The sequence below is a fragment of the Dreissena polymorpha genome, chromosome 4, assembly GCF_020536995.1.
Source record: "Dreissena polymorpha isolate Duluth1 chromosome 4, UMN_Dpol_1.0, whole genome shotgun sequence".
Classification (NCBI taxonomy): domain Eukaryota; kingdom Metazoa; phylum Mollusca; class Bivalvia; order Myida; family Dreissenidae; genus Dreissena; species Dreissena polymorpha.
The window spans coordinates 22,241,787-22,267,754 of record NC_068358.1 but is presented as its reverse complement, the minus strand read 5'-3'; the positions used below and the strand labels follow the sequence as shown (position 1 = coordinate 22,267,754).

General features: G+C 35.8%; 3 protein-coding genes and 1 long non-coding RNA gene across 5 annotated transcripts in view; 2 read left to right on the top strand and 2 right to left on the bottom strand.

Moving 5' to 3' along the window:
• LOC127877758 (inositol hexakisphosphate kinase 2-like) overlaps positions 1–6,924 on the bottom strand; it is a 34,452-nt gene extending 27,528 nt beyond the window's left edge. The window contains exon 1 of one of the 2 annotated variants that reach the window (XM_052423968.1): positions 6,749–6,924. Coding sequence is in view for 1 of the 2 variants with exons in the window: in XM_052423966.1 (XP_052279926.1) it covers positions 392–402 (11 nt within the window). In the remaining variant the exon portion in view is untranslated. Of the gene's footprint in view, positions 1–391; positions 841–6,748 lie in introns of those variants that run through there. The other variant, XM_052423966.1, reaches the window with a different exon arrangement.
• Positions 6,833–13,669, top strand: LOC127877760 (uncharacterized). Its single transcript, XM_052423970.1, has 3 exons — positions 6,833–7,128; positions 7,463–12,093; positions 13,017–13,669. The coding sequence occupies exon 2, from the start codon at positions 8,375–8,377 to the stop codon at positions 9,326–9,328; it is 954 nt and encodes a 317-aa protein (XP_052279930.1). The 5' UTR covers positions 6,833–7,128; positions 7,463–8,374; the 3' UTR covers positions 9,329–12,093; positions 13,017–13,669.
• An 895-nt stretch (positions 13,670–14,564) lies between these two features.
• LOC127877761 (uncharacterized) lies at positions 14,565–18,070 on the top strand. Its single transcript, XR_008048599.1, has 2 exons — positions 14,565–16,047; positions 17,735–18,070. It is a non-coding gene; the product is annotated as an uncharacterized LOC127877761 (long non-coding RNA).
• Positions 18,071–19,394: 1,324 nt separating this feature from the next.
• LOC127877755 (proteasome adapter and scaffold protein ECM29-like) overlaps positions 19,395–25,968 on the bottom strand; it is a 97,114-nt gene continuing 90,540 nt past the window's right edge. Inside the window, exons 42-48 of the mRNA XM_052423963.1 lie at positions 25,568–25,607; positions 23,872–24,018; positions 23,343–23,463; positions 22,570–22,675; positions 21,677–21,771; positions 21,245–21,316; positions 19,395–20,515 (exon numbers count right to left, since the gene is read on the bottom strand). Coding sequence (XP_052279923.1) covers positions 20,367–20,515; positions 21,245–21,316; positions 21,677–21,771; positions 22,570–22,675; positions 23,343–23,463; positions 23,872–24,018; positions 25,568–25,607 — 730 coding nt within the window. The 3' untranslated portion in view covers positions 19,395–20,366. The remainder of the gene's footprint in view (positions 20,516–21,244; positions 21,317–21,676; positions 21,772–22,569; positions 22,676–23,342; positions 23,464–23,871; positions 24,019–25,567; positions 25,608–25,968) is intronic.

Here is a 25,968-nt window from a genome sequence, read left to right as displayed (position 1 = left end):
GATGTTTTCCTTTATTGATCTTAAAAGTACGGACAAGAAGTGATCAAGTACTTCTTTGGTACGGACAAGTGAATTTGTGGGTCCAACTTGTCCGTGGACAAGTAGACTCATAAATATTTCAGAACCCCTGATTTATATTTACATCTTCTCACGTTAACACTAAATCCCGAAAAAAATTATTGTGGCCAAAAGAATTAACGTTTTTTGCAGGATTATTCAGGAATCTGTTCATCGTCACCAATATTTTTATTTACGTTTATGGGTAGGCATTATTAATTAACTTGTTGAAAATAATGGAACATTGAAAGAAGTGATTTAGTGCTTTCACAAAAGTAAACCATCAATTCACCCACAATCGGCACCAGGCATCAGAAAAGAAATGAAAAGATACCTTCGATGCATAAATAAACTTTTCAGCTGTGTCGATGTAAACACGGAAATGTTAAAACACAGGCCAGTTAATCATTGCAGTCTAAATCTGCTGAGGGTAGTTTTCCTTCACACACATTTTTCGAATGCATATGGTTATGTGTTTCTTGTTTTATAAACGCGTGGATTTGTTTAAAGTTTTTTTACATTAAATGACTTATGTTAAAGCTTAAAACTGTTTCAGTATCTTCAAAAACCATATTTGCATGCCATCTGATTTTATCACCCGTCTTGTATTTAAAAATACAATTATTTTAATACATTTAAGGTGATTTAAACACTCCAAATATTAAAGTTTACATATTTAAATTTAATTTACATTTTCTTCTACTTCATTTGATTTTTATTTATACAGAACTTCGCATTATTTGTTTTGTGAAAATCGGCTCGTGATGTTTAGTAGAATAAATGGCCTGCGTTTAAGTGGTTCCCATATAAACAGGAAATGGAACAACGGCTAATTACAACTAAACTACCATTACATAATTGATCACTCTCTTACACTGCGCTTCATTTCATACACATAACCGTCTTCTTACGGTCTGACACCAGGTTATGAAAGTCAATTTGAGTCAAGCTTAAATACAGCTTGTGATGTTAAAATTAGTGATTTTTTGTGAATAGTGATTAGAAATTAAAAATAACTAAATAATGACAACAACAAGAAAACCCGAGTTGAAAAGTTTTCAATAATTGTGGTTAAATCATCTCGATCCTGTGATGCAATGTGAACATATCGGTTTTACCGAGAATGTGGCTCCGCTTCAACAGTCGCAACCGATCATAAAGGCACGTTTTACTTGAGCTTTAAAATCATATCTAGCAACATTGATGCAATTTCATGCAACACCGTACACATAGCTATAACACTTAATCAAACTATGTTTTAGCTTATTTATTTCACATAAAATACCAATACATTAAATGTTATCTGTTATTATTGAACTATTTTTTAAAACATTTTTTACCATTTTGTATGGTTGCTGATATCTCCTTAACACGTCAGAAGACCAAAAATACATGATTTAGGATCATGGGCGTCCGCGTTTGTCCCCCTTTGCCGCCGGAGGCGCAGACAATTTTAAGAATAAGGCCAGATAATGGTGCATCATGAAGTATATCTGGAAGGTTACGAGTTAGGATTTGAAATTGATAAATTGACTGTATTGAGAGTGGGTTATACATATTTTCTCACTCCTTTGAAATAGTGACTTTTCTTATATAGAATTCTAATCAGTCATCACTCATTATCTAAAAATATTCATTATGTTTAATCCATAATAACTAAAGTGATTGATAAGTAGTATAGGAATCGGAAGGCCCCGTTTCAGGACAGAACCTGTGTATTAGTCATTTCCTCGAAGATGTTTTTCATCTACTTAAGATGCTTACAGTGGGGATTTTTTCCATGGAGTTCCATGAAGGAACCTACGTCATCATGCAGGTTCTAAAAAAACAACAACGAATGTTTTAATTTTGGTACATTGCCGCATTGAATACGTCATCATGGACGGCACGTGGAACGGCGACATTTGTGATAACGCTCCACATAATAGCCAATTATTTGTCCATTTTAGAGCCCATCACACAAGCACTTCATGCTGTTCAATTAGACATGATCGGTGTAAAAAACACGTCGATAATCTGACATCGATGCTAACTGATCATCGAGAACATGTGGATTCGATTTTCGCGGAGGATATATTCGGTCCGGCATTAAACACAGCCGAAGATATTGGTGTTTCAATGACAATACCACGGCCGTGAAGTACACCGAGCAAATGTTGGTGGAACCATTGAAGAATACTATCGATGCACAATGTATATTCCGTACATGTACTCACTGATCCAGTCTCTAGGAAGCCGATTTTCAGTATATGCATGCGTTCATGCTATATCAACTCCATCCGAAGCAAATCAAAAATTTCGATCAAGCAGACTATAAAGATACAGTCCGAACCATCGACGAATTTATCAAATCGATAATTTTAAACAAGACGCAATGTCATGGTACGACTGGAACAAGAAGGAATCCATCAAACAGAATAAGTAAGATTTTCTTGACTTGGTAAAAAAACTGACTTGTTTCCAGCTGTGCGTGAGGCAGTGATCATATAGTACTAACCCTGTCCGCCACCATTTGTCCAGTGGAACGATCATTTAGCACGCTGAGACGAGTCAAGACATGGCTAAGATCCTCCATTTCAGACGACAGGCTCTCGGGATTATGCATGATGAGCGTTCACAGGGATCAGATCAACACCGACAAGAATATGTTCATTCAAAAAAATCATTGAAAAATTTGACTGAGACCCACGTCACCTTCACTTCCTATGACCCAAATTGTTAAATTCAGGAATCATAATTGTACACGTTTTAATTTTGTCATATTCAACTATCTTTTTCGCTCACCACTTTTCCGGGGGGGGGGGGGAAGGGGAAGCTGACCCCATTTGCCGCCATGTGCGGACGCCCATGATAGGTGTAATGAAGTTTTTTGGCTTTTAGCGTGTCCGCGTGCTGCACTTAATGCATGCTTTTTATTGACCTTTTAAAGGTTGTGTCCCCAGTTTTCTTCCTGTTTATGTGTTTTGCATGGTTTCGTTCTGTTCGACAAATGGTTCCAGTGCAAACTAAATAAAGGAACTCGTGTTTTTTATATTGATTTATATTTAAGGTTGTCTTCTGTTTCACTTTGTGTACAATGCAAATTTCCACCCACGACATAACGAAAGTTCATTCGTGAACGACAAAACAGACAACTAAATATCAAATTCTTGCGACCATTTTTGGCGTATTGGTGCCTCTGATTTATTGGGTTGGCGTGTTGTCGGCGAGTTTGAACGGCGCCAACACGAATTCTATGCCTTAAATGTATATTTTACTACTTGTTGTTAAGGTCATACAATACACCGGATAATTATCAGTTTCACATTATTAGACACGTGAACATTTACACTGGCATATGGTATTAAGAGGATATGCACTGTATAAACCAGTTACTCTATTCTCATGTGTATTTAAATTTGTTTCTACGTTTAATGGGAATAGATCATTGATACATCCACATGGACACGACGTGTAACGCGTAAAACACTTGATCGCACATCAGGGGTCGAGGTTACAGTTAGAGGTCAGGTGGCAAAATATCGGCTTATTTCAAGAGGCGTTTTTAAAACATAAATTGTAACATAATAATTGTGTGAAGACGGCGTCAAGTGTCGCCATTTGGTCAAAAGTGTGCAGGCAGTCCGGTACCTAAAACTGAAAGCTGCATGACGAGTGCTCTATTCAGTGCACTAGTCTAGCCACTCACAAAGCAAACCGAAAAGTTATTTTGTGCCAAGGCTGACTTTGTTCTCGAATTCAAATAACATAGAACAGTGAATACCTGATCCAGGTAAACACTTGAAAGAGTGATAAAAGAAAACAACTTTATTATAAAGCAGGCAATTTAAGAATACCGTAATAATTTAGAAACATATACCCGATTAATTTCCTAAAGTAATCTTTTAAAAACATTATCACCAAATAGTTTTAATTGTTTTGCTTCGACACATTGCCACGTATTTAGTACATTAAATAAGAACTTAATAACGTTACACCTTTGGGGAAGTTTTCTTTTTCTATCTGAATACTAAAGACACTGAGATCGGTTCAAATAAGTTTCAAACTGATAATCTCTATATAAAGCACCCATACAGCCAATATAAGTATTTTTAATTTTGGTCACATACTCTTAACATTATAAAAGTGATATCGCACGAGTGACGAAACATTTTCTTGCAATTCGCATTTGGATTTTCTTCCTATATTACTGGCTATACGCTGTTGAATCTGTGTTTAATTGAGATAACCCTCAAATTTATAAATTGCTTAAGAGGATTTAAAAAGTTGTTTGTTTCATCAGTTTATTTGTTCAACAAACTAAACCATGTTCACAATGAGATGAAATAATACATGGAAAATGTTTCTTAATAATTTTTTTATCACTTTAATATTAGTTGGTACTTGTTATAGTTATAAGCCATACTTTAGAAGTATGCACACGATACTGACTGACTTGGCAAATACGTATTGGTTTTAGCAGTGATATGCTACGGACGGGCATACCGAATTAAATCGATGCAATTAATGTCAAATAATGACTTAATATATTTCTTTCTGCATGTTTTTTGCTTATAGGTGCAGTCTATGCTAAAGTTTGCATTTTCAAATGTAAGTATTATATAAATTGATGAAATAAGCAACGTTTGATTTCCCATCATTTTCTTTTACAAATTTTGAATTGAATGGTTTTCTCCGAAATTAATATTGTAATGGGCAGTGAAATATTAAACGCATATAAAGTATATAAAAAGTAATTAGAAAAGGCGAGATATTCTCTCATTACACTGATGATATTTGCGAGGAAACAGTAATACTGAACATTTACCATGCTCTTACATATCCATTATATGCATCTTTTGACGATTTAAAAATCTGAATATTATAAAGCGGTGCAACGCGAAACGATTGAATAATTTGGCGAGTTCTGTTGTTGTCGTTATATCTGTGATACTACGAAGATTGCTTATATAAAGTATGAAATACATCACTGATTGTATGATCACGTATGACCGAGTGGTCTAAGCGATACGATAGACTTTTACTCCAGGGGTCAGTGGTTCGAACCCAGTTGAGGGTTACTTGTTTTCGTTCTTTAATTTTATTCGTGTTTTTTTATCGAAGCTGTTTAGATCCAATGTTTACATTTATCAATATAAAGCATTTAATGACAAACTTAAATACATGCCAACACCCGTGCCAACATCTGTGAAAAGGCCCCATTCAACACGTGGTTATCACTTTTTCCCCGTTTCATAATCTCGAAGTCAACAGGAATGCACTTGCGCCTTCGACATATTTGTAGTTTGAAGTTTTTGAAATCGAACATCGACAAATTGATATGTCGTACTAATGTTACTTCTAAAAACTCCAGACACATGATCAGAAGAGAAATTATCGTCCGCTCGATTTTATTAAAGTGAAATGAGGGGTAAAACTCCCATTGCCTTGTATGGGCATTTTCAAGCTGGTGACCTCAGCTATTATCATGATCTTTGTAAAAATGACGTAATATTTCTTGTATAGATTATGTAGCTTCGTTTTTTCTACAGATTGGATTTTCGTGGTTAATATATAACATTTCTGGAGTGCTGCTTCCGATAAAGCGACTCATGTGGAAACAATGACGTGGGTAATACATGTACTCGAAATTTACCCGTTTGTCTTTTGTTGTACTAATCACGAAAATAAATTTTATTAAAGCGAGATTATACGATTTTTATATGTGTTAAATTGTAATATATTTATAAAATATGTTACAATAATACACAATAGGCAAGAAAAAATATACATTGAAGACGAATTTCATAAAATGAAGCAAACACAAATTAGCGCCCCAAGCCGATTATGACGAAGATATTTCGTACATATTTGCCTACAATAACCGAAGCATTTGTCCTTTTAGTTAGTGTTCGTGTGTCGTATGAATAGATATCGTTGCAGGCATTTAAAATAACCCTTTAACTAAATTTAGATTCACATCGTACATGCATGATTTACATGCTGGCGAATTCGACTGTACAGACATTTTCGATTTCAGAATTAAATATCTGGCTTATTTCGCATTTTTATACGCATGTTCTTCTTAACTTTTATTTTAAATTATATTGAAATATACCGGTATGTTTAATAAGTTTTTACACATTTTATATAAATTAATAAATATTTGACAAAATCGTATAATCTCGCTTTAAATATTTTAATGTTTTAGGTGGTGTAAGACTATTTTAGGGTTTCAATAGAAGTCATCCATGCGAGTTTATAAATATTTTAGTGTTTTAAGACTTTATTAGAATATCTTATGACGGAATTTGAAGAACATTGAGTGCTTTTAGAACGCCTTCGGGCGGGACTGAAGGACGCCATCTTGTCCTTTGTGTAAAACTGACATTGAATTTAAAAAAAAGAGATGTAAAGTCTCTTGTTAGTGGATGTACTACATGATATCTAGTTTATTACTTTGTGTCCCTGTTATAGATAGCCAAATAAAAAAAAAGACTATCAATTTTCTGTCCGAAAAGCACGAGGCTGCCAAAGGGAGACAACTTGGAATTCTATGCGAATACCAAAATATTTTATAATCGTTTTATAACAGTTTTAGTTTTTACTATAACGAGTGCTATTGTTAGTACTTTTGAACCTTTTAACCAAATTTTAACCTTTTACCTCTTAATATTTTTAAAGGCCTGTCTTGATAATGCATAGATTGTACCTGTCTTATCTCTGTTGATCCCACACATGTATTGTGTTTGTCGATCTTGGCATTGTGTGTAGTCATTCTTAAGTGAAACGAGACCCTTCTAGTCCAATATGCCTGCATAGCTTATCTTTGTTGATCCCACACATGTATTGTGTATAGTCATTCTTGGCATTGTGTATACAGTAGCCATTCTTAAGTGAAACGAGACCCTTTTAGTCCAATCTGCCTGCATAGCTTTATATAATATAAAGACGTTCAGAATAGTGATGGATAACAACTTTATTATCCCGATTGAGGCTGTAGGCCATGCTCCTAGTGCCCTGGTCAAGAACAATAAGACGAGCCGTTTTGCAGAGCATCCCAAGGTTACCATTGCTAAGGGAAAGAACAAGGTAAAAGGATATATATTATAAATGTGAACAAAGACCTAGCAAAAAAAAAGAAGCCGCAAAGAAAGTGGAAAGCCTGACATTTTTAATTACTGGAGGCGGATTAGTTATCTTGGCCGACCTAACAACATTTGAACCCTTAAAAGAAGCTTGTATTGTTTACTACAGTAACTATCCATCTGACAAAGGAACCGTCAATATATTACATATGTTAAAGACAAATCAAACCAGCACTGAGTTGAGATTATCATCAAAACCAGTTTGCAATACAATATGAACATCTATGTGACTCGATGTAAATTCATGATCAACAGACAAAATACCACTTTCTTTACAGACAATGACATCTTCGAGATACAGGATATTGTGTTAAGTACTCGGCTAGATGGAAAGCCAGTGGATATAGGGGAGATTAACAGACTCCTGGCGGAAGGAATTGAGAACATCATGAAGGAGAAAACGAAGGGTACAGTAATATTTATTCAGATAAGACGCAGAAAGGTAGTACTAACAAAGAAACAGTCCAAATTAAAAACCAAATTAAACATAACGAAATAGAGGATATAACCTGTATTACATTCTCAAGACCATGTAAATCTAGGGGTGTCTATTGTGACGCTTGCTCTCACTGGGTGCAATACTATTGTTCAGGAATGTCCGGGAAAGAAATTGAAAATGTGGAGGACAAACACAGAAAAGGCAATTACACATGCAAATTCTGCTGCAAAACCAACAATAAATGCAATACTAAGATACAACTGATCATTCCTTCAATTGACACATCAACAGTAAATGGAGCACGGTCCATATTAAATGAAGAAAATGATACTAAAATGTCAAGCTGTTATGTCTGTGGTGACGAACTTACTCATAATGTGCAAACTTGTGAACCTTGTAATGCTTTATGTCATGAACACCGTGTGGAAACTAGTGAAGATCAACTTACTTGTTACTGTGTAACTTGTGCTAGTCTGACAGAACAGGTGACAAGACCCAATAATAGTGGGCTGACCCTCCAGGACAGGGAAGTGAGGCAGAACCAGAATGAGAACATTGCTGTGGCAGTGCTCCAACCAACATCAATAGAACCACACACGATACATCATACTACTGCGGATAGCACATCGCAAGCAATCACAGAAAATAAGATAAGTGAAGATGACGGGAAACTAAAATACTTGAAAAGCAAGAACTTAGAATCAGAATTAAAAACTAAAGATAAGGAGTTAATAGAGTCCAACAAAAAAAAATGATAAAGCAAGAGAAGTACATGAAACAAATTGAAGCTAGATATCAGAAGCTTGAGTGTACAGTTAAAACTTTAAACCAGAAAATCTTACATCTGGAAATGACCTCACGTAAAGACACTGGGGATCAAAACATTAACAGTCAAACAGCATCCAGGGAAAATGAAAATATAATGCTCGTCATACACTCCAAAGTAACTAACTTTATACTAAAGCAAATGGATAAACAATTAAAAACTTTAAGTACCAACTTGAATGTGTACACATGTGTTCTGACAGTTATAAAAGTAAACCAGAAGGCACCATCAAAAGGCGAATCTCATGCCCCTACAGTTGTTGAAGTAAACCAGAAGGCACTATCAAAAGATGAATTACAGATGAATACTAGTCTCAACACAAACATAGTAAATCAGAACATTCAAACTAATGGAACAATCCCAGACAGTCAGAATAATGCTACAAATAATTGTGAAAGTGGAAGATCCAATGTCTTAAACCTGAAAACACATACAGACAGTCAATCAATGTCAATACCCCAGGTTTATGTGGCAGTGCCTACTGGACATTTATATACAGCACTCACTGGTCAAGTCATACAGTATAAGAAAGAGACAAAAAGTCAGAGTCACACTCCCAAACTGATTAACAGGAGAAGTGTTCCACAACCGCCAAATAATGTGTGCATAAACAATCCGAGGCAGAACGAAAATAGAACCGATAAAAGGCACTTATATCAATTACCAAGACATCCAGCTCCAATGTCCCACCCTCCCGTCGTTAATAAACAGCGAGCAAGAAACGAGATACCTCAAGCGACGGTCGTTACCACAGAAAACAGAATGAAAATAAACCATGATAGTGTGAATCTAATAGAAAGCAGCACAGAAATGGCACAACCAGAAAAATACATCCATTCTTTTTTGGCCGAGCGCCCCCAACCGCCGGACCCAGTATAACAAAAGTGAAACAAAGCAGTAGAGAGATGACAATAATTTCATACAATTGCAAAAATATAGTTAAAAGTGAACACTTAATAAACGATCTAATAAAAAATGCAGATTTTATACGTCTACAGGAAACTTGATTATTTCAGTGTAGATTGTCTTTACTAGGAGACATTGGCAAAGGGATATGTTATGCTGGTAAAACTGCTGACCAGGACAACCCACTGCTCTCCATTTAACTCCCAAGAGGTGGAGCGGTGTTATGGAAGAAAAGCATAGACCACCTAGTCACTCAAGTTAGCGATGGAAATGAAAGGATACATTTTGTGGAGATCAATAGTGAACCAAAAGTACTCATCATCCCGGCATACATGCCCTTCAAGGACCTAAAAAATAAAAAGAAAGCGAAGAACGCTGAATTAGAATTCCAGAGTGCACGATCAGCTGCGTGAATTTTTTTTTAAATACCAAAACTCTCATAGTAAAGTGATTGGAGGGGACATGAATACAGATCTTTCTATTCAAAGACCTAGGCTGCCTAGAACTAAATATCGTCTTGAATTAATTACAGACTTAAATCTGAAGTTTAACATCTCTGGAAAAACCTATGCAGACCCTAAAGGCCGTGAATGCTCAGAAATTGACTATTTCCTTATTAAGCATATCAGTCATCAAGATCAAACAGTACTTCTTAAGAAAGAGATCCTCAAACATCTGGAGTCAAATACGTCAGACCATTATCAAATCAAACTGAAAATTCCTGTGAACTTTAGTAGTAAAACTCAGAAGGAAAAAGGCAGGAAAAAGCTCTACTCAAAATTAAAAAGAATAGATGGGACAACATTGATAGTGCTTTAAACGAAAATCAAATACTAGTTAAAAGACTGTCAGAATTGAACTCTTGTGAATTAACAAACACTGAAGACATTGAAGCATATTCCTTAAAAGTTATGAAAATTGTGAAAGACACTCCTTCTCCAGTAAGGCAAAAGTACAAAAGTCAAACCGAAAATTGAAAATATGGACTTGTGAAATATGATGTGCCTTAAAAGAACTACGTTCTGCATTCTAGTTATGGGCAGAAGCAGGAAAACCAAGAGACCTTGAAAACAATCTATATACAGAAATGAAGAAACTTAAAAGAAAATTGCGCAGTCCAATCAGACGTGAACATGCACGACGAATCACACAAGACCGAGAGAATATTATGAATGTACATAGCGGCGACAAAAACTCTTTTATAGGCTAATTAATAGACAACGCAAAACAAAATAATGTCATATAGATGATCTTAATGTCAATGGGGTGCAGCATACTGGTATAAATGAAATTCTGCACTGTTTTCAGACGCATTTTTCATCTCTTGCAACAAAAACGGAGAATACACAGTACGACAGCATATATCACGAAATAATATATAATGAACTATCACATATCAAGGACTTAGTGAAGGATCGAGATGTTAGTATAATTACTGAAGAACTTAAAAAAAGCGATGAAAAGCATTAATAAGGGTAAATCTGCCGACTTCTATGGGCTGACAATCGAAAGTATCCTAATAGGGGGGAAAATCTACACAATTTACTGTTACACTTACTAAACTCTATTCTGAAAGTAGGGGCAATCCCAATGCGCCTTAAGATTGGATTATTAACACCTGTTTTCAAAAACAAGGGAGATCGCTCTGATGTATGTAATTTCCGGGGAATCACAGTGCTACCAGTTATAGAGAAGATACTAGAACTGGTGACCAGAAACCGAATTGCACCTACCCTCAGCAAAAAACAGAGCCCATACCAGCGAGGCTTCACACCGAACACCTCGCCGCTGCACGCTGCTCTGATTGTGGAGGAAGTAACAAGAGAAGGCAAGGATAGTGGCGAGCCTCTGAACCTGATCTCCCTTGATGCAAAAGCCGCCTTCAATGTTGTTGATCATAGCCACCTACTTCGAAGGGTATATCATGCTGGAATAACTGACAGGCACTGGTTAATCATACAGAGTATCCATACAGATGCAAGAAGTGTAGTCAAATGGAACGGTGAGTTGTCAGAGCCTTTCAACATAAATCAAGAAGTGCGTCAGGGAGGGGTACTCAGTACAGAACTATATAAAGTCTATATAGACCCACTTTTACACCGCCTGGAATCCGCAGATCTAGTGTGCTCGATAGGAACTATTAAGTACAATGCAAGTGCGTGTGCAGATGATATTACTATTCATGCCAAATCCCCATCAGATGCCGAAATTCTTATAAGTATGGCTGAGGACTTTTCAAAATGCGAAAGATATATTCTGCAGCCAAAGAAAACTGAAGCTCTTTTAGTACTCCCATCTGGGAAAACAAAACATGAAGATAATGACTTCTCAATATATGACAATATAATCAATAGGTCTTCCCGTAGTACACATCTGGGACTGTTGCGAGCAACCACACTGAAAGAAACCGACGAACATAACATAATAACATCCAAAAGGCAAGACGGGCTGTTTATAGCTTCATGTCAAGTGGACTCCATGGCGTAGGAGGACTAGATGCACGATCAGCACTGCACGCTATCAAAATGTTTGTCATTCCCATATTGATGTACGGATTGGAAATTCTACTGCCAAATCGTTGCCTTCTGTACAAGTTAAAGCTGGCGCAAAAGCGGTTAAATGAACAATTGTTTATGCTTCACATAAACACCCCTGATGTAGCCATCTACTTGCTGAGTGGACTTCTTCCAATGGAAGCTATGATCCATAAAAGTGCCATTGTTACCTTCAACTCACAGGTGGTTAGCGTGTGGCTATGATATTAATTAGCGAAAACATCATTTTTGAATGATAAATAATCATATTATAACGAAAAATTAAATTTTCTGGAAAAAAAATTCACTATCAAATATATATATAACAAGGTATGCAACTCAAAATCACCCCAAAACGGGGTGCATCGCTTTGAACAGCCATATCTTCATCAATTGTGCAGCGATTTTCACGATTTAGGTCTTATTCAACGCAGAAATGAATTTCCTTTCTGGAAATGTATATGTCTTGCAATATTTTTACAATGCTTGACAATGATCATGCAGTCTTTATGAATGAAATCTCCAGTTGTAAAGACACGCCTCCGCATTGGACAAATGAAATCACTTGTGTGTTTAAAATGTCAGTTAGTTGAAATGTATGTAAACAAAAGTTTCAAACGGCGCTGGACAGTTAGTCTTGATGCATAAAGTAACGACAAAAAATGTAATAATGTTTTTTCATACGTTTTATTGAATTATGGTATCGAGGTACATGAACTTTGTAGGGAAGTTGCCCTTTACTCCGTGAAGATTTCAGTCTTAAAGACTGCATGATCATTGTCAACTGGGTCATGCGAGTTGTGTATCGTGTTATTTCTTAAAAGTTGACCAAGCATGTGTAAAAATATTGCAAGACATACATTTCCAGAAAGGGAATTCATTTCTGCGTTAAATAAGACCGAGATCGTGAAAATCGCTGCACATTTGATGAAGATATGGCTGTTCAACGCGATGCACCCCGTTTTGGGGTGATTTTGAGTTGCATACCTTGTTACATATATATTTGATAGGGACTTTTTTTTCATAAAATTTAATTTTTCGTTATAATATGATTATTTATCATTCAAAATGATGTATTCACTAATTAATATCATAGCCACACGCTAACCACCTGTGCTTCAACTCAGTGTGTCTACAGAAAGATGATGCGGTTGAAAGGCGTCTAGCCCTACGCCAAGTAAGAGTACAATCTGCAAAAAGTTTAAGTTGGTTTATAGAAGTACAAAAACTGTTTGGAAAATATGATCTAGGGAATCCAGAAGAAATATTAGAAACCCCTGTGGACAAACCAATCTGGAAAAATAGAGTTAAAACTGCTGTCTTTAGACACTGGCAAGACCTGATACTTACAAAAGCACTGAACATGAGTAAACTACGACATCTGAATTTACAACACGTAGCCATAGAAAGACCCCATCCTCTGCTACAGATACCTTCAAAATCATCTTGTGATGCCAATAGAGCCCTAGTAAAGCTAAAATTGATGACAGGAACATACACTCTTCAGAGCACCAGATCACGTTTCAACAAAAGTGAGGTTGACCCAACTTGTCGCATATGCAACTGTGCAGAGGAGACGATGTTACACTTCCTGCTCGAGTGCACTGTCCTAGATATAGTACGAAAACCAATCCTGAGTGATATTAAATATGATGTGTACCTCCTATCATGTAAAGCTACAAAGCTTTGGGATGAACACTCCTTAGAAGAACAGGTTAACATAATCATCGACTGTACTTCACTCTACACATGTGATCGAATGCAGGCAGAGAGGCTAGAAGGTATTGAGTTTCAATTTAAAATACTCACATTCTCCCTACATAATGAACGGTACATTTGAAGTTGTCTGATAAAACCACTAAAACTAACCCCCATGTTAACAAAACTGCATCCAAGACCCACCCTAACATAATGAGAGTGTGAAGAAAAGTGTTAAGATTATGTGTAAACTGGTGCTTATTAACATTTGGTGTTGGAAAAGATACAATTGACGTGACGAGCAATCGTGACGGTTCACCTAAACTGGTGGAGAAGACAAAGAGATAACAGATTAGTAGTGTGTTACCTATTCTCCTCAACAGACGCTTGACTGTGATAGTTTTTCGGACAATAGGGATTTCAGCGTCTTACAATTATTGCCTGATCTAATAAAGTAAATTGATTAATTAAATTTGATTTTACATGTCTCGCGGCTAATAATTTCTAACGGGTGTTTTCAATTCTTAATGTAGTGTGCTAATATTGTACAATTCTTTTTATAAACAAGATACAATATGTTGTTGGTAAATCATTAGCCTAAAGCTAAGGCTTCGGACAGAAGTTGAACTTACTTTTTGAGATTACCATTACACTTAATCTGCAATATGTTTGTCTGCGAATACACTTTCCGTGTTATCTTAATCTGTAATACATTTGATAATATTTCAGGCATTAACAATGTGGCCTTTTGATGAAGAATGGTTCAAGGAATGGCTGGTTGGTATCTTGAAATGGGCGGCCACAAATCCATGGGAGTTCATCTATTACGTGCTGCTTTGCTTATCACCGTTGTTCCTTGTGAGTGCATTGCTAGCATGGAATCTTGCCAAACAAATTGATGCAAAGGAGAAAGGAAAGAAACGGGCAGCTCGAAAACAGAAAAATATGTCAAAAGTGAAGGGAAGTAAAGGTGATTAATCTAGAAACAAAACCACTAGTTTCAACTTTCATTCTTAACAGTTCGGAAATCATGAGGTGTTAAAGGGTTGTGTCATTTTTTCCTATATGCCAGCAATACAAAGATGAGGACAAAGCAACAGTGCTGGAACATGATGAACAAAAAGACACAAATGTCAAACAAAAAGACACAACAGCCGAATTACAAAGTCTGGTTATACAAATGTATACAAATGATTTTACAATTTATAAGAAACTCTCTTTGTTTTGCACCAAAGTTTTTTACTCTTAAATGTTATACTTATGTATATTTTGTATATATTGTAAGAATTTTAGTTCTTTTGATGTTCATGTTTCATGTTCATGAGTTATTTAGATTTAAATATATATTTATAAAATATTTTTGACCTGTTACTGGTAATTTTTTACCAAGTGTAATAGGTACTGGTTAGCGAGTATTTCTCTGACTAAAGATAGGCTTTTTCTTGTATAACTAACTTAATAATACAATATATTGTATGAACAATTTATGGAGACATCCTGGTTTGGACATATACAAGCACATGTAAACAAAACATTTTTTGATGTGCGCATACATATGTACAATGGCTGTATATAGGTTAATTAAAGGGAGGTAATTTTCCACTGTACAGGGGTATTTACCTGACAAAATTGAAAAATTGGTAACAAATTTTAGCAACTGCCTTCTACAACTGATGGACGCGAGCAACTTGACTAACCCTCCCACTTCCGCTCCAGACAAATACACAACAACCACATACAATATACTCAACATAATCCTCTACAGATCGCCATCATAAGTACCAGAGCACATTAATGTCACATTTGGCACTCTGTGAACTAAGACAAAATGCAACTGCATCTTAATGACTGACAGATGCAAACAACTCGACCAACCCTTCCACTTCCGGCCAGGCATATACACATCACCCACATACAATATACTCAACATCTGACACTCTGGGAGCTGACACAAAACGCAACTGCAATTTATGACTGACGGACACTAACAACTTGACCAACCGTCAACTTCCGACCAGGCATATACACATCATCCACATGCAATATACCGGTACTCAACACACTCCACCTCAGATCACCATCACATGTTCCAGGTTAAGGTCTCATTGGCCATCGTGCACTGATTTATTTGGATAAAAAAAATATTCTTTGGTGAATACCCGGACAGCCTGGGTAAATTTGACCTAACTTGGCTCAAAATTAATTAGTTTCATGGTCTTACTTTTTTTCTGTTTAAGGTACACATGAACTGTTTTTCATCTAAAAATAATTAACAAACAATGCATGTTCCGTCTGTTTGCTCATATATTTAGCTGGTAAGAATCATATGATGGTGAAATCCTTATGAACATACAGTTTGTCAACCAGTTCCGGATAATCAGCATTTACGATTAATTTGTATTTAATTTTCCATAATGCTCCAATAAAAACAAAATGATAAGTGTCTAAGATATACATTAGGTTAGTGTTTTATACAGGAAGGAAAAGGGGCGTGGTGCAAAATTTCAAAAAAGGGCACTTTAGCGCGCGACATCCATAAAAAGGGCACAAATATATCTGTATAGTGACTTAATAACAAGCTTTGTTACAAACAAACATTATATGTATAGTTTTGAGATTTATTGTTGAATAATTAAACCAACAAAATCCAGAATGTATATTTTATTATGTGTTTTATATTTTCATGTAGTAACAAAAAAACAAGATTAAACACCATAGGATATATATCTTATACAAACGATAGCTTTTCAAAGAAGTCTTAGAATACTGTTAAATGAGTTACCCTCTTAAACAATTATTTATATTTAAAACGTTACACACATTGCACAAACAAGTCCTTTATATGCATCTTTAAAGTGTTGCCGCATAAAATTGTAAACTGGTATTGTTTTCACTTTGAACTTTCATGACCACGTGTTGTATTGTGTACATTTTATTTCGCAAAAAGTGTAACTAGGAACGGCGCCGTACTGTCTTTTGTTCATTGTAAATTAATTCAATACACGTTAATTGGTCTCCGATATAAACTTGTTTTGCTTAAAAAGCAATTTGCATCAATTTCTAATTTACGTTTGGTCGAATGTGGAATGCCAAAATCGGAAAGCGTACGTTGCGACATTCTAAACACGAATGATAAGTGGTATAAGTTCAATATTTTTGTAAAATTCATATCTGTGTTTGCCAATTAACATATTTTGACAAGTTACAAACGGGTCATAATGTTCTTAATTGAACCAGTGGTGCAGGCCATTACAACAATTAACAACTTTTGGCCAAACAGGGTCCAAGACGGGGTATCAACTTCTTTGCCGACATTCACACGTTATTGTAATCAAAACATCGTGACAATAAACAAGCACGTGCTCCAATTAAGCGCGGTCTGCCTAACCGTGAACAGCAAACGTGTTAAGATTGTCGTCTGCTACAATTCATCAACACACATCTACTGTGAGCCTGCGCCAATTCTATTGGATAGGAGGCGGAGCGTTATTTTAATCGACAGCTTTAATATGTCACGGGTTGCTATTTTCGGCGTATGGCCAATTTTCAGGAAGTACAGTGGACGTCATGGGGTTTTGTAATCGGCGTATGGAAACAATTATCGGGCGTAATATACGGCCGCACGCCGCTTAGTGCAAGCCCTATAAATTAAGTTTTATTAACTTAAAACTGTTTTGCATTAAATTGAAAACAAATCAATATTTTACAGATACAACTGGTGTTTTTTTTTAATTTAATTACGCGTAAAAATAAATGTTTTGATATAACTGAATTATGCATGAAATGCACATTTTCCACGTGAATAACATCGAGGTTTTCATCAAGTCTCCTAAGTAACTGTGCACGATTGTATCCGGACCGATTAGTGTTACAAAGCCACTGAAATTATCGATTGATATTGACACATGGTTATTCACGCATGACGAATTCACAACCGCGCGAATCTTCGCTGATAATAGTCGGCTTAGAAGTTTGGTTAAGAGGCAATTAAGATGTTATCAATAAGGTCGCGCACGGCGGAAAACAGGGCGGCGGCCTTTGAAAAGGGCAGCGTGGCGCTGATTTGCTTTGAAAGGGGCAGCGAGGCTCTTCAAAAAAGCGGCGTGGCGCCGCGCCACGCTAAAACGGCCTGGATAAAACACTATAGGTAAAGGAATAAATTAACAAAGTTTAAGCAAGAAAGCTTTTGTATTATGCTGACAGCAGGGATAAATGCAGCAAAAAGTTAACCGGAGCTGATTGAATAAGTTATGTTATGAAATGTGCATATGGATATAGAAGGCTTTATTATTTTCAAACAAATGTTTTGCTGATTGAAAACAAATGTCATGAAAATGTTTTGAAATACTACGGTAATTCTGTAAGTTGAATGATTTTTAATAATTTTCCGAAGGGTGAACTTAAAATGGCTATTTTTGACAAAAACTGCATATGTCGTCTGGCCTAACCTGTTAAACAAAATAAATTTTACCCTTTATTTTTACATCTTCTCACATTGTCACTAAATCCGAAGAGAAATTATTGTGGTCAAAAGCATTAACGTTCTTTGCCAGATGATTTTAAACTGGTTGATTGACTGTATACCATGCCAAAAATATGTTACAAATCGCCCGTTCAGTGATCTTGAAAACACACATACACTTATCACCCACTTTTGTGTAGAAGTTAACTATCATACAGGTATCAATAGTGTACATTATGTGCATAGCTGTATTTAATTAGTTACGTTACATTCATAACAGTTTTCCTGTAGATGCTTTTGTAAACTTTCAACAGGTGTTGTCATACTGAGAGCAGAGCACAAGAATTTAACGTATGCTGCTTTATTATATCATAACCTGTTTGCAGTCACTTGATGTCTCTGGCATCAAACTTAGTTTCTGCTAAATATCTTGATAACTGTTTCTTGTAAGAGCTTTGTTATTTCTCATGGTGATTGGTCTTGAAGAAGACCAGTCCGATATTTTTTTTGTTCAGAGGGTTCAAAGTCACTAGTAGCACACGCGTCAGATGTGTTCATCACATAAAAAGGGGAAAGGGAAAGACTTAAGATGCTTTCTGTGTGGAAGCAAAATTCATTTTGAAACATCACATAGCATTTTTTTGCCTACCAGCAGCAGATCATTAGTTACTGCTGCAACATTCTGCTACATTGCTTGGATGGATATTCAGAGTTGCCTTTTTTGTAGTAAATATTGTACTTCGCTAGTGCACATCAACTGATAGAAAAACCGAGACTATTTAATGCGAGCGCAATAAGACTCTAGCTGCTTCAAAAGGAAAGCCCTGTTACTACCAGCAGCGTGTTATATTGTCCATATTCAGTATAATCCTTGTTAAAACAAGCATTGTGTTTGTGAAACACTAGGTCTCCATATATTTGACCTTTGACCTTGAAGGATGACCTTCACCTTTCACCACTCAAAATGGGCAGCTCCATGAGATACACATGCATGCCAAATATCAAGATGCTATCTTTAATATTGCAAAAGTGTACATTAAATGAGCGATTTTGACCCATATATTTGACCTTGAAGGATGACCTTGACCTTTCACCACTCAAAATGTGCAGCTCCATGAGATACACATGCATGCCAAGTATGAAGTTGCTATCTTCAATATTGCAAAAGTTATGGCCAATGTTAAAGTTTGCACAAACAAACCAACCAACAGACAGGGCAAAAACAATATGTCCCCCACTATAGTGGGGACATAAAAATGGCTTGAATTTTCTATTTATTTTATTTTATATTTTCAAATATAAATATTTTCAAATTAACGCATCCTTTTATTAAAAACACATTAGATTGTTTTTTTCAAAGTTTTATTACAGATTTAGAACATGATCAATAACGAAGACTTCAACTAATCAAAAAGGTGTATAGGTTGAATTACATTTATAATTCCAATGACAACATAGGAAAACAAAAGTGGTCCGAGGAAAGCACACTCTACTATTCCTCATTTTGTCAGAGTTTGTGGCTATTACTTTTCTAATTAAACCTATGACTGCTTAGGTTCCATACAATGCAGGGGTTTCACTGGCCCCTAAAAAGTTGTCGACACTTTCACTACATTGAATGCACTTTAGTAGATGAAAGACCATCAATCTTATCACTGCTTCAATATCCATCTTCTGTAAATATATTGAATTTTGAATATTGCTTTCCTCAATTTCATCTTGGTTTGCTTCTTTAATGATTAAACCTTTTTAAATAATGAGATTACAGTAATAAATACAAATGCAATTTTACAGTAAGAAAAGTGGTAAAGCTATAAATAGTCATGCACATGTAACTAATGAACCTTTCCCAAATAATCTGAAGATGTAGCTCACTGCACAATACATTAAATACTGGTCATTATAAAAACAGTACAGGTGGCAAACACATGTCATTATAATTTTCAACTATTAACATTGCAGTGTCAGGATTCTGCATTAAGATGTTCTATTAATATTTTAAATATATATATTTCCAGAAGAAATTTAACTTGTTCTCATATATATTTATCAATGGAGTGGACAGAACTTCTATACATGTTATGAAAAACACTGACATTTCAAGAAGACATGTTTGCATGCAAAAAATTTAATTAGCATGTTTATATGTTTTAATAGCTTATGACACGATTTAAGTCTGTTCTCAACCACGTCTTACTTTTTTTAGTCCCTTCCTGTAAACCTAGACAGTATTTACTTGCATTTAAAACATATTAAAATTATTATATAACGATATTTCTGAGTAGAAAAACAACAAGACATTGAAAGCATCACAGTATTAACTCTGCTGCACTGATTTGTCCAAGATGGCCGACAGTTCTTGAGAGAGGTTCTGCAGCTCCACACTGGAGTCAGTAGTCATGGTGACCAGATCGGTCCGCAGCTTATTTCTGGTCTCCTCAGACAGGCTTGTTACCAACTGGAGATCTGAACAGATAAATCATATATATAGAAATGAAAATGATGATGGTAAATCATATGTGTATAATGTATAATTCCACAACATGTTTCAGAAACATATTTTGCTCTGCCTTACTGATATGTCTTTGGTTGATTGTCCTAGGATTCAAAATATGGGAAATGCAACCATATGCAACTACTTACATTTAAAAATACAAACTGAAAATTGGTCAATTCAAACTTGATTAAAAAATCACAACTGGTTAAATATCCAAAATACCTTTCTATGGCTGTTTTGTGACATAAATTTGGTAAGCCTTCTACGGTATAATTTACCATTGAAATATTCTGAGTTGTTATCCAAATACTACTATATATACTGTAAAACTAACATTTTAATCAGACACTAAATTTAATTGATTCTCGTTGGTCCTCTCATCCACCAAATCAAATATTCAACGAACATTCAAGCCAGATGTCTTGTATCAGACATAACCAAATGGTAGAATTTAAAATTGCACAAACATGCCAGATTTTATTTATCCACTAAATTTCATGCAATTAAAAATAAATGAATCTACCGTTATTTAACAGGACATCCCTAGCCTATGGCCTCTTAGATGTGTGGTGGGCTCCTCTATCAGAAACATCACAATATGCATTGAAAAATGTACAGGTTGGCAACTGCCTTCACGATGTGAGTTTATAACTTAGCATTTATAATCCCATCACAGAAGAGCATCACATTTCTCTAACCTGCAAGTTTTGTCAATATCTTCTGCACCAACTGAAGGGATTCTGTCCTGATCACAGTGTATTTAAGGTTGCCTGTAACATATCACAGCTTTATAAAGATTTCACATAAATATAACATAATGTATTGTAAGAAATTATTTCACTGATATTTAACTATTTGGCAGTTAAAGCGTTACATTTTGATACATTCTTTTTGTGCGAATTGATTCCACTGTCATTAAACAAACAAATAATTGAACTGTTTATGGCCATATGTGCTCAGAATCTGTAAAGTGTGAAATGCACCATATTTTTTTCATGTAAAATCTAATCAGACACTTGTTTAACTCTTCATAAAAATGTGAACTGAGAAATTAGCAACTTAACATAAATATTACAGTGAGCATATAAAAATGCTTCACTTGATAGCCACAGTTAGAAACTATTGTGTACCAAAGCATGGTAAAACTGCTACAACAATTTTCTCAAATATCTGAACGATGGTGGCAGTGTTGTGGACGGACTGACTATCGCTGAGACATGCTGTCCTGTAACAAAAATACAATAACTACAACTACAGCTTTTTCAAAAACATCACTTAACCCTTTTTCAATCAGAAGCAAGAAGAAAATGGCTATGTGCAAACAGCATAAAACCATAACAGCCTGCAAGTAAATCACAGTCTGTTCAGGTGTTACGCTGTTTGCTGCTCATCAGTATCTGAGGGTTGGAAATGAAGCCTTAAATACTTGAATCTAGTAAGAAAGGACTTTGATTCAATTTAGCTTTCTAAGGAACTACAAATGCTTCGAAATACGTATCTAAGAGGTAAAGGGTTAAACCAACTACCACTTAATCAGCTATATCCCATTGCAGATGACTCACAATTGTGTGTATGGCTTGGAATGAAGTGTCTTTCCCATATGTGGGGACACATTCCAAGTTTCAATTCAAACAGTTGAGAAATGTTGAAGCAATAAGCTACACAAACTTAATTATGCGGTCAGACCAACCAACAGAGTTAATCAATATATCCCTTCCATGAAGGGGAATAACAAACAGCATTCTATGCATGTCAATGTATCCATACAAGCACAAACTTTTGTTGAATAGGAAACATTGCTTAAACAATGATGATTTTGATGGATTATATTTAGTGGGTTCTAATTTAAACCCTTTTTGTTCAAAAACTTGATTAATATAATTAAGCATTAATCTAATGAATATTTACAGATATAGCACTCCCTGATTCTGAATAAACAATATCAAAGAACTTGTCAACAGACCAGCTAAGAATTTAATACACCAACAGCTCTTATCCCTGGCACAAATGATTTGCTACTCACCGGCTGATAATTTTATTGAGAGACTTCAAGATGGCCTCCTGTATTTTCCATGAATTTCCGTGCAGCCTGTCGCACATCAAACATGTAATTTTTTCCAGATAGGACTCTGAAAAAAGAATAACAAGAGCACCGCATAACGGGTGCCAACGCTCGGCTGCGAAAGCTTGTCAGAATTTTTTTTTTTTTTAGAGGTCACAGTGACCTTTACCTAGTGACCCAAAATTGAATTTGGCGTGTAGAACTCATCAAGGTGCATCTACATATGAAGTTTCAAAGTTGTAGGTGGAAGCACTTTGATTTTAGAGCCAATGTTAAGGTTTAAGCACGACACCTACAGCGGACGGCTGACGACAGCTGGCTATGACAATACCTCGGATTTTCTCCGAAAACAGCCGAGCTAAAAATTATGATACTTAAAATAGAATTCTTTAAAATACGCAGATAAATGTAAATAGGGCAACAATCATATACAATTTGTTGAATTGCAAAGTAAATGCATATACTACACTGAAATCCCTCCATACTGAACACAAACCAGATTTAACAAACCAGATTTAACAGGAAAATACGATTCAGCATATGTACAGAGATTTGATTTTTTTTTTCACACAAGGTATATCTTAACAGTAATAATGTTTTTATTTACATATCAATATAAAAATGTATCATAAAAGGGTATTATATTCGATTATCATAGACACAGACACAGCAAATCAGAAAAATAATGTAAACATACTTCATTGTCTTTCCGAGTTAAATGTACAAGTACCTACCATGTGTAGCTGTTGCACCGGCAGGCCAGGCCTGACCCAGGGCTGTGTAGTAGACAACATACTGCTGCTGCTTCACATCACTGCTCAGTTCCTCTTCTCTATTCTCACCGGGCAATGAGCTCTGACATAGCAAGACAAACACTACGACAAACAGGAATCAGGTCAGTATAACAACACTGATTCTTGAAACACATACCTGTAATGTGGGGCCTTCAGGGAGTCAGGTTATTTATAATTTAGTGTTCCCAGTAAGTCACATGCAGAGCTTACTGACAAGTCCATCATTAGGGGCTGCTCATACAAGAACTTTGTTGGGCAAAATTGAGTTTCAAGAGACATTTGTGAAGGGGTACAATTACTAAGAACAACCTATTTTTTTAGCAGTATTCATTTTGGTTCCATCTTTCTCAGTCATGTCCTTTGTTTTAGGAGTATATTGACCAGTATTGTGCATTTGATGGGAGCTAAACATTCAGATGTAACTTAAATTTGTAGTGAAGTCTTTGATAAGACACGTCCCAAATCCTACCATTTCTAGTACAGGTGCCAGTACTGCATACAAGTCCTGTAGCCGGTCAGTCTGCAGGTCTTCCAGGATCTGTGCCAGACACGATACAGCCTCCAGCTTGTAGCCAACAGCCTCCTTGCGACTCTCACGGAACACTGACTCCAACACCTACACACATGTTTCAGTGAGACTAGTTTTTTTTTTGCTGTGGTACACAGTATATGACTGACAGCTGGCATCATGCTCATTAGTTAACTTCACTACAGTAGACTCTGCCAATACCGGACTCTCTGAATACCGGAACTCTCCCGATTCCCAACGGTCGGGTCAGTCCCGTATTTTCTCCTTCTATTTCTTTGTTAAAAAATGTTGAATAAACCAAACTCTCAAAACTGAAACCCGAACAGATATCTCCGTGAGTTTGGTCATTTTCAACGTAAAATACATTGAGTACATCGGACGGTCCGAATTCTAAAGATGCCCAAGGCATGAAAATTATGATACCTTGTCAGCACAGTGCGTGCGGTGTCACACATTTTGCTCGCGCAATTATCGATAATCGGATTAAACATACCATAAAGGTGTCAAATCGTTGCTGCGCTAAAGAAGTCCGATTAAATAATGTAAAACAAACTGTGAATGTCTATAATAGACGTGCGGTAACACCAAAAAGTGATTGACTCGATCGTTTTATGAAGCTTATGATAAACAATATAATTACAAAATTAATGCATGCGGTTGCGACGATCACTTTCTTGTGATCTTCTTGGGTAGTTTAAAAGATCTTATAGCCATGTTTTTAACGCTTAAATGGAAAATAATTATGACGCTGTTCTTTTGTGTGTGTGTATGTTTTGTGAAATGTGTTATGTCTTGAATAATAAATCGTGTGTCCACAACAATCGTATTTGTGTCGTTATTCGTCAAAATTGTCTTTGAGGTTTAATTAATTCAGAGCTATTTATAGCAAACTCGAACACGACTCACTCGCCTATATGACAAATGTCACATATGTTCGTGTATAAAGCACCACGCTCACTTTGGGGTTAATCAAAACAAGTCGGTATGGAATGTTTTTGCTTTTAATCGAATAAAAACACATTTTTTGAAGAATGCTTTAAACATAAACATTACATGAGTAAAGTTATCACATGGTACACGTAAATGTATATGGTTTGTTTTATTCTTATATGATTTTGTACATGATGCATACAATGTATATTTCGGCAATATGCATACTCTTGGTAAACCCAAACTCTCTGAAAAAACGGACGATCAGGCCAGTCCCCAGACCGTCCGGTTTACAGAGAGTCTACTGTATTTGCTATTCATCTGTCGATTGATTACTGTTAAGGATTGAGGATTGTCCTAACAGTTACCAGTACAAAGGGATATAGAAAACAGGAATGGGGATGTGGGTGCAGGGGTGGGAGTAAAAGTACAGAACTCTTAAACAAGGCCTGTATCCTTCTCAAACATATCATGGCCAAATTTATGCTAGTAACAGGCAACTGCCATCCTTTAATAAGAGGTAGTAAGAAAATAACCAAACACAATTTTCCATGTCATATATCGGATCCATACAGGTTATATACCAGGAAGAAAAGCCATGGATATGTCTGATTGGCCTGACTTTATGTAAAACTACATAAATGGTACATATTTAATGGAAATAAGCTGATTGGGTTTTGCCACTTGTACAAAACTTATCACTTACCTGTTCAACTAAACCTTCTTTGTTTTCTAAAATGTTGGCACTGAAAATTAAAGAAGCATTTTTACTATTACTGATCAGCAATGTTTTTTTTTTAATGAATATTTTACACAGGTTAATGAGTATGTCTGTGTGCAATGCAGTAACTGTTGTAGTTAAGATATTAACTTGTGAACACTTTCAATACAGAATCTCAGAGACTCGCATGGAGCAAACTGTTTCAAATCACATGATCTAAAAATAAATAGGCGTATTCCTCTCCACTATACCAATTTGCATGATCGTCTTCTCATGACATTGTGCGAAAACCAATTTCATGTTGCAAGCCCCTGTGACCTTGAACTTGTACCTTTTTACTTCAAATTCAAGAGACATCATTCTTTCCGCTTAATACCCAAGTATAC